Consider the following 9,734-nt stretch of genomic DNA (forward strand, 5'->3'; position numbering starts at 1 on the left):
CAATAGAAGGCAAGGTAATCTTTGGTTTGACTGTAATAATAAAAAGATCAAGGCTGCTGGGCTGGTCAGGCGGGCTAGTGGCATTATTCGTGACATGAATCTCTCTATGGAAATTTATACAGATGGATCGGTTCTAATTGACCGCAGTGCTGGTTACGGGGTGTTTGCTCCGAATTCTGAATATAGGGAATCCATCCATACCTTTGATTCTAACAATATCTTTTACGTTGAATCTATGACCATCCTCCGGGCAGCGAATATTGTTGCATCTGAAAGACCGGATAGAGTCGATATTTTTACTGACTCCTTTAGCACGATTAATGCGCTTAGCTCCTCTGATTTGGAAGGAAAATCTCATCGCATCATCCAAAGAATCAAATTCGCCTTGTGGAAAACTACAAGAGAGGGAATTTATATCATACTAGCGTGGATACCAGGACATAAGAACATCCCCGGTAATAAGATGGCAGACACGCTAGCGGGCCTTGGTACGCGCAGCTCCGAGACTCCCCTTGAACTCCTCTCACCCTCTTGGTTAGGGGACTATATTGATGGCTTCAAAGACAAAATAAAGAAAGATGCAAAGACTTTCTTGAGGATGAATTTACTCGTAAGGGCACAAGATACAGAGCTAACATATCTGAACTTGCATCGAAACTATGGTTTTCCAATCTGGGTCACACCAATAGATGTGTAATCACTCTTATGGCTCGGCTCCGTTCATATCACATATGCACAACGGAGCATCTAAGAAGGAAGCTTAATATAATAGATAATACTTGTCAATGTGGATGGCATAACCGTGATATTGATTATATTCTGTACAGATGTCCTCTATTTGCTAAAGAATCTGACAGTCTTTTGTTAAAATTATATTACAAAGGAGATATTGCATGCAATCAGGAAGTGGAAAAGTCGGCTTTCAATACCAACTTTATTTCAAGCTTCGTTGAAATATCCAGATTTCTACTGAACACTAACCAATCGTTGTAAACTTCTCCCTATGACTTAATATAATGTGTGAGTAGCGTTGGAGCATCTATTGTATGCACAGAGCCATCTATTGAAGAAGAAGAAAAAGAAATCTGTCCTAACACAAAACATAACTTGTTACGAGCAAGTATATTTGTTTATATTCGTGTTTTGCATATTATGGTTTTTTTAGTCTCTGCTGCAATCTATGTAACATTCTATATATATATCTCGGTGATTCGATTTCATCTAGACTTCCTGTCATAAGGGTGTTTGTATTATTGCTCAATGATGCTCTCATCAAGCGGTATTAACAACGAAGAAATAATGAGTCTTGATTCTTGGGGCGATGAAGTATTTTCGAATCTTACACCTCGAGGTATTATTAATATATATACACATACACGGTGTTTGCATATATATAAAATATTCAATATCTTTTAAATAAAGTATATACACCACATGTATCCATGGATATATAAAAAAATTTTATTAAAGAAAATATTTCATTATATTTAGTTATTCCTCCATAATACTTTGAATAAAATAAAAAAATATTAATATTATCATATAATTTTCAAAGGAAAGTAATCATTAAAAATAGTAATCACAATTAGCTTAAACTGTATTATATATATATATATATAGGTTATGTTGAAATAAGAAATAATATTTAAGAAGCTATTTTGTTTTATATTAATTATGAAACAAAAGCAACTAAGTTTTTTATTTATTATCATGGATTGTATAATGTAAATTTAGAAAATATTTTTATTTTACTAATAAGTATATATTAAAGATCATTTATTACCAAAATATATATATTTTTGTTACAGAACTCGAGTTTCATTCTCTTAATGAGGAAGATTTATTGAACATTAAACAAGAAATATCTGATATTTCTATTCTGCAAGAAAGAAAAGAAATATTTGACAAAATGTTAGAAGATACTAGTTCGATTGATTCATTTTTATTAGCTTTTAATGAATTTCAATCTTATCCTATAAATAATTATTCAGGTATCTATGAAAATATAATCTCTTAGAAATAGCTCATTTATACATGCACATATATATGATTTCTAAAATTTTTAGAATTAAATGAAATAAATGAAATAAAAGATGATATTAAAATGGAACCTCAGAGTCTAAACTCACAATTCTTAACATCAATCGATAATCTTAATGACTCTTCAGATTCTACTGCTTTGAATTGGAAATCTAAAATATCAAAATATTGTCCAGTACAAAATATGGATAAGGTATGTTGTATGTCATATTGTATAGCTCCTTTAAAATAAATATCCTTAAATATCAAGATTAAGTATAAGATAAAGTGTAAGTGTAAAATAAAAATTAATAATTTTCAGCACCTCAATATTTTTCAAGATTTCTAACATTATATTGGATAACACTGATACTAGTTTAATGAAACAATTAATATATATATATATATATATATATATTATAAAAAAAACTTTAATTATATCTTATTAAATTTTGTATGTAAAAAGTTCATTAGTATAAAACATTTTAATATATTCACAGCTGGTGATGTAGTACATGAAGCGTAATACTACATCAGTAGCTACAAATTTGTTAATATGTGAGTTTACTTTCTTACAAATAGAAAGCAAATGCAATATTTAAGTTTTAGTTTAATTTAAAAACCTGTTTAATTTAAAAACTTAGCATTTAAATACTTTTAATTATTTCGAATTTTGTAATGGCTAATTGAAAATTATTACATCATAACATATAAGAAAAGTCTATGTTACATTTATTGAATTATATCTTTATTTTTAGCTCATTCTACAAACTCCACCAACCTCACCCCAATCTTCATCAATACAATCATCTCTGATGCTTCCTGATGTGATGAACTTAATAAAGCCAGTAAACATTTTACCTGCTAACAAACAAAATATAAACTGTAAAAAGGACATTCGACAGAAAATGAATTCTATTAAATGTGTTCATGTTCAACTTGCAGACACAGGTTTTTATAAAAATAGATGTACTATTGCATAGATAATATAGTTATATATATTAGGTAATATATATTAAAATATATTAAGAGAAAGAAGGGGATGAGAGAGGGAGCAAGAAGGAGAAGGGAGGAATAAAATTACAATTTATAATATTTACAGATAAGCTCCAAAATGCTGTTATTCTTCACACAACAGATGGTACTGCATTTGTACAAAATATAAATTTGCAACAGCAAGAATTGCATGCTTCAGAAATGCAGCCTTTATCAACAACTGGACAAATTAGTACTTTAAATTCTTTAAATATGGACACAAGTGGTACAAAAACGAAGACAGCACTTCAATTACCACAAGATGTAGAATGTATACCAAATTTTTTTCAAGAAAATTTAGTTAGTAACAATACTTTAATGAATACTCCTGTCTATATAAAGAGTGAACCTATATCACTTAATGATATTGTTGTTAAAAGTGAACCGATAAATTGCACGCCATTTATAGTACAGAAAAGAGAAACAAATTGTTCTCCATTAATTGTAAAGGAAGAAACTGATACATTAAGTTCATCAGGAAATAAATCAGAAAATGAATCTATACAAGCGTTGAAGAGGCAACAAAGAATGATAAAAAACAGGGAGTCCGCCTGTCTCTCGCGAAAGAAGAAAAAGGAATATGTAAATTCTCTGGAGAAACAATTATCTGAGTTGAAGGAAGAAAATGAGAATCTAAAATTGGTAATTAATTTAGCATTTTGAAGTTGCTTCCAAATATCATTAAAAAAAAGTTTCAATTGTTCTTTAATATATTATATACTTATATAATTTTCATATTAGGAAAACAATTTCTTAAAGCAGAAATTGATAAATATAGAAAATGGTACTGCATCTAATAAAAGAAAAGTTGGAATTTTAAATCGTAATAGGAAGGGCATTGCTCTTTTTGCCATAATTTGCATGATATCTGTCAATATAAATTTTTTAGGGTAAGTACCTTATTGTTCATATATATATATATACTATATATACTATATGTATATGTATACTATATGTATATATATATATATATATATATATATATATACACATATACATACACTACTCAAAGCAATTAGAGGAGCGCTTTAAAACTTGTAAAATTTGATGGTTTTTAAGAAGCCATATTTCAGGTTGGGGAGGTTATAGAACAATGTTCTAGGGCGCATTTTAACGGGTGAAACCTCGACTTTAAAGAGGCTATAGTTTCATTATTAGATGTGTTTTCAGGTAATTGACCTTAAGTAGCACAATTTACATACATTTATATACATAAAAATGAGACATCTTAGCGAAAATGAAGTAGCGCAAGTAATCGCTTTAATAGAAGAGGATCCTTATCTCTGCTGACACAAACACACACACAATCACGCACATTTCATATTAAGGTACACATACACCATACACATGTGCACAATCCGACCGAGCAATCTTCCTATGGTGCACATCGGATAACGCGAATGCCGGTGGTGTTGCTAAAAATCTTGCAAAATGCAGAGGTGACTTTGAAATGCGACAACTCGGTTCCAAGATATGATAGAACAAATTTCCCACTTTAAAGCGAGTGTGGTGCCATTTTTATTTCCATCCCTGCTTTATTTGTGTATGGCTACAAAAGCATGAAATCTCCACAATTTTTTCACAACCTGATTTTGGGCCTCATAAGAAAAACAGTTCAATGGGACGAATAATGAAACCTTAGCCTCTTTAAAGTCGAGGCTCACTCGTTAAAATGCGCCCTGGAACATTGTCCTACGACCTTCCCAAGCTGAAATATGGCTTCTTAAAAACTATCAAATTTTGCAAGTTTTAAAGCGCTCCCCTAATTGTTTCGAGTAGTATATATGTGTGTGTGTGTGTGTGTGTGTGTGTGTGTGTGTGTGTGTGTGTGTGCGTGTGCGTGTGCGTGTGCGTGTGCGTGTGCGTGTGCGTGTGCGTGTGCGTGTGCGTGTGCGTGTGCGTGTGCGTGTGCGTGTGCGTGTGCGTGTGCGTGTGTGTGTGTGTGTGTGTGTGTGTGTGTGTGTGTGTGTGTAGATATTTTTCTTGGGAACTTGACACTTTAAAGTTATTCAAGTGTTCCGGTACTTTATATATATATACAGAGAGAGGAAAAAGTACCGGAACACTTGAATAACTTTAAAGTGTCAAGTTCCCAAGAAAAATATCTTAGATAAAAGTTTCAGTATTCTAAGTGATGAATTTCATGGTGCCTTTGAACTTGACCTTGGGGTCGATTTTCAAGCTCATTTGAAGGTCGACTCGAAATATTCAAATGGAAACTCCAATTTTTTATTACACCGTTCGTTTTTGCTAATTAATTTGAACTTTTCTCTCTAAAAACATTTCTCTCTAAAACATTTTTTTATTTGCCTAATATTCTTTTAGATATTTAAGGGAAACTTGGTAACTTTTTCAATATTTAATTTACGATATATCGCTTTTGTCGGAAGAAAAAGTGATACTAGACTTTTTTGCTCTATTTAGTTTCAAGAACATATTGTTACAATAGCTCTTTTGGGAATTTCAAAATCATCAAATTAACAAAAATCAGGGCGCTATTATAACAATATATTCTTGAGACTAAATAGAGCAAAAAGTCTAGTAACCGGTGTGAACCTGACACCCAACCTTAACAAAAAAAAATTTTATTATTATAATTCGTTTATACTTCGTTTGAACCTGATTGTACCACCTTTCATTTCGTTTGTACCTCAATAGTTAATAGAATATAGGAGGTAAAAAAATAGCCAGCACCCGACCAAAAGATATCCCAATTTGAATAATGCCATTCGAAAGATTATCGTTTGTACCCGTTTGTACCTCTCTTTAAATCGTTTATACCTCAAAGGAACCGGAAGTACAAATTATTCAAAATACCTCCAAGAGGTACTTTTGCCATTTTTTGAGATATCGTAAAATGGCCAACGCTATTCGAAAGAGCTTCATTAGCACCCGTTTGTACCGCTGTCCAAATCGTTTGTACCTCAAAGGGCTCGGAAATATAGAATTGTTTGTTATCCGGAATGTATAACGCCATAAATTTCTCAATTTTCAAGATATGTAGAAACGGCCACCGCCATTCGAAAGATCATCGTTTGTACCGGTTTGTACCTCTCTTCAAATCGTTTATACCTCAGAGGAACCGGAAATACAAATTATTCAAAATACCTTCAAGAGGTACTTTCGCCATTTTTTGAGATATTGAAAAACAGCCAACGCCATTTGAAAGAGCTTCATTAGCACCCGTTTGTACCGCTGTCCAAATCGTTTGTACCTCAAAGGGCTCGGAAGTATAGAATTGTTTGTTATCCGGAATGTATAACGCCATAAATTTCTCAATTTTCAAGATATGTAGAAACGGTCACCGCCATTCGGAAGATCATCGTTTGTACCCGTTTGTACCTCTCTTCAAATCGTTTGTACCTCAAAGGAACCGGAAGTACAAATTATTCAAAATACTTCCAAGAGGTACTTTCGCCATTTTTTGAGATATCGGAAAACGGTCGACGCCATTCGTGAAAGAATCGTTTGTACCTGTCTGTACCTTCCTTCAAATTGTTTGTACCTCAAAGGGACCGGAAGCACGAAAGTAACTTTCCGACATATTTTGAAGATCCTGTAGTTCCGGTTCCTCTGAGGTATAAAAGATTTGAAGAGAGGTACAAACGGGTATAAATGATGATCTTTCGAATGGCGGTGGCCGTTTCTACATATCTTGAAAATTGAGAAATTTATGGCGTTATATATTCCGGATAACAAACAATTCTATATTTCCGGTCCCTTTGAAGTACAAACAATTTGAAGGAAGGTACAAACAGATACAAACGATTCTTTCACGAATAGCGTCGACCGTTTTCCGATATCTCAAGAAATAGCGAAAGTACCTCTTGGAGGTATTTTGAATAATTTGTACTTCCGGATCCTTTGAGGTACAAACGATTTGAAGAGAGGTACAAACGGGTACAAACGATGATCTTTCGAATGGCATTATTCAAATTGGGATATCTTTTGGTCGGATGCTGGTTATTTTTTAACCCCCTATATTTTATTAACTCTTGAGGTACAAACGAAACGAAAAGTGGTACAATCAAATACAAACAAAGTACAAACGAATTATGGTAATGAAATTTTTTTTTGTTAAAGTTGGGTGCCAGGTTCACACCGGTAGTCTAGTACTACTTTTTGTTCCAACAAATAGCGAGATATCGTAAGTTAAATATTGAAAAAGTTATCAAGTTTTCCTTAAATATCTAAAAAAATATTAGGCAAATAAAAAGATGTTTTAGACAAAAATTGTTTAAATTAATTGGTAGAGAAAGACGGTGTGATAAAAAATTGAGGTTTCCATTTGAAAATTTTAAGTTGACTTCCGAATGACCTTGAAAGTCGAACCCAAAGTCCAGTTCAAGGGCACCATCAAGTTCATCACTTAGAATACTGAAACTTTTCTAAGATATTTTTCTTGGGACTTGACACTTCAAAGTTATTCAATTATTATGGTATTGTTTCCTTTCTCTATATATATATGTATATATGATGATTTTTAATCCAAATTAAAACATCGCTAATACTTAATATTTTTACATACATATACACATATATATAATTTCTTTAAAAAAAGTTTCTTTTTATTTTAAAAAATTTTGGATTTTTTAATTGAGTAAATTATTGTGCATGTATATATTATATTCCACAAATATAAAAAAAGGCATGTTTTTTATTTAAGGATTCTTTCATGGAAACTGAATTTAAAAATGTTATTTAATAAAGCACCAATACCAACATCCGAAATTGATGAAATAAAACATAGTAGAACATTGCTTTGGGCAGTAGATGAAAATAATAATGATATAGGGGATGACGTCGAAGAAAGTTTTAACAAAAACATGCCTGTATATCAACCAATATGTCCAAATATTAACCAGAGCGAGTCTATACGCTTAGATAGCGAATTGAGACGTTGGATCGATGGTGAAGCTGATCGAGATAATTGGACTTCATCTACAAAACCAAAGTTCCTATTGTCATCCAGTTTGCCGTTAGAAGGGAAACCGAGAAAAAAACTATATTTATCACAAGATAGGAAAATAAAAGCTATGCACAAAGTGATTGATGTTCCTACTGCAGCAAGTAATGCAGTTCAAGTTTTCTCACCAATATTAGGTGAACATGCTTCTCTATTTGAAGCTTTGGGCAGAAAAGACGATACCTTTTATGTTGTTTGGTTTACTGGCAAACATTTGTTATTGCCAGCTTCCCGAACAAATGATACAGTTAGACCTAAGATGTCTTTAATTTTACCTGCTGTATCTATAAAAGGTAATGTTCTTGTACAATCACATTTGTGGAACAATGTACTAATGCGGTATACATAACATTGCGTACACAGGATATTTATTTCCTGAGAAAATTTGAAATTCTAGGACAACTTTTTATATTAAAAAATCAAAAGGTTTTTAGGAAATCCTAGGTCTTTAGGAAAAATTTTTTTACAAGATTTGAACAAATACATGTTTATTATCCCTCTTACATGTTATAAAAACATTTTTATTTTATAGGTACATTTTCGACACCACCTGATCATATAACTATGATGCAAATCGACTGTGAAGTAACAAATACGCAACTGTTACACTTACAACAGTCTATAATACCTGTTCATTTGCGAGATAACAAGTCTACAAGCCAATCAAATCAAACTCACTCTGTCGAGGACATAGTCAATTCATCTACAGCTAATATAAGAAATATTAGAAATCACAAACCATATTTCATAAAAGAAGCCAATAAAAAAGCTTTATATAGAAAAAACTTCGAAGATAATATAAAGATAAAATATGAAGATAAAAATGTTAGAGATTTTCGTAACAAAAATACTATATACGTATATAAAGAAAATTTTTAAAGAACAGAGGAAATTAATGTATAATATTCTATAGTTCTGTAGCCATATACACTACGCAGAAAATTAACAATATAAGATTTAGAACAGCCAAAAAGTATTAATGATGTTAAAATAAAGTAGCATTTAGATGTACATTACAATGAAAACATGATTAGTGCATTTATAAGTCATATATATTTATATATTTTTGTAGAATATGACACGAACTATAATAATAATAATTAAACACACATATGTATAATTATTATATATAATATATATATGCATATGATTATCATATATAATTACATAGTTTTTGTGCTATGTTCTATAGAGATATATAAAAGATCAAAGAATGCAATTACATTTTCATTAAAGTAGTAGTATATTAGCATATATAACATGTGTATATATATAGAAAATATAATTAGAAATAAGACAAGTATAAGAAATATAAGAGAATTTCCTAAAAAAATATGATATACTACATACACACTGTAAAATAAATATAATGGACACTTGCACATTTTTATATAAATGCTAATATATTTCAATTAATTTATAATTCTTTATTGATAGATTGAGTAAATTTTGATAACATAATTTTAAAATAACTTGTTCTCATAAATATCAATAGTGACACATCACAATACTTAATCTAAGCTTTAATTTATTCATTACTATATTAGAAAAGTATCTAAAGGCACTATCAAATATAAACTGAATGTCTTTTAGTGTTAGGTAAATCGGAAAGTTCCGTCCATCTAGCGGCAAGTAGCTATAGCTAAAACTGTCGCTAACCTTTAATGTCTAAACAAAGCTTAATGGTTTGTTTTGACATTTGTCAATAACAGTA

The 9,734-nt window shown here is 31.1% G+C and overlaps 1 protein-coding gene across 1 annotated transcript; it reads left to right on the top strand.

Moving 5' to 3' along the window:
- Window positions 1-1,037: 1,037 nt before the first annotated feature.
- Atf6 (bZIP_ATF6 domain-containing protein ATf6) lies at window positions 1,038-9,082 on the top strand. Its single transcript, XM_019841082.2, has 8 exons — window positions 1,038-1,351; window positions 1,809-1,991; window positions 2,067-2,233; window positions 2,778-2,970; window positions 3,122-3,696; window positions 3,796-3,944; window positions 7,721-8,313; window positions 8,553-9,082. Exons 1-8 carry the CDS (start codon window positions 1,261-1,263, stop codon window positions 8,897-8,899), a joined length of 2,298 nt encoding a protein of 765 aa, XP_019696641.1. The 5' UTR covers window positions 1,038-1,260; the 3' UTR covers window positions 8,900-9,082.
- The last annotated feature ends 652 nt before the right edge of the window (window positions 9,083-9,734 follow it).

Source organism: Harpegnathos saltator, unplaced genomic scaffold (genome assembly GCF_003227715.2).
Source record: "Harpegnathos saltator strain DR-91 unplaced genomic scaffold, Hsal_v8.6 scaffold441, whole genome shotgun sequence".
Taxonomy (NCBI): domain Eukaryota; kingdom Metazoa; phylum Arthropoda; class Insecta; order Hymenoptera; family Formicidae; genus Harpegnathos; species Harpegnathos saltator.

Bases quoted from the DNA above. Each gene is read 5' to 3' on its own strand.
- Atf6 (XM_019841082.2), top strand. From the start codon at position 1,261: ATGATGCTCTCATCAAGCGGTATTAACAACGAAGAAATAATGAGTCTT. The intron at 2,234-2,777 runs GTATGTTGTATG...CTTTATTTTTAG, and splicing joins CAGTACAAAATATGGATAAG to CTCATTCTACAAACTCCACC. The intron at 3,945-7,720 runs GTAAGTACCTTA...TTTTTATTTAAG, and splicing joins GTCAATATAAATTTTTTAGG to GATTCTTTCATGGAAACTGA.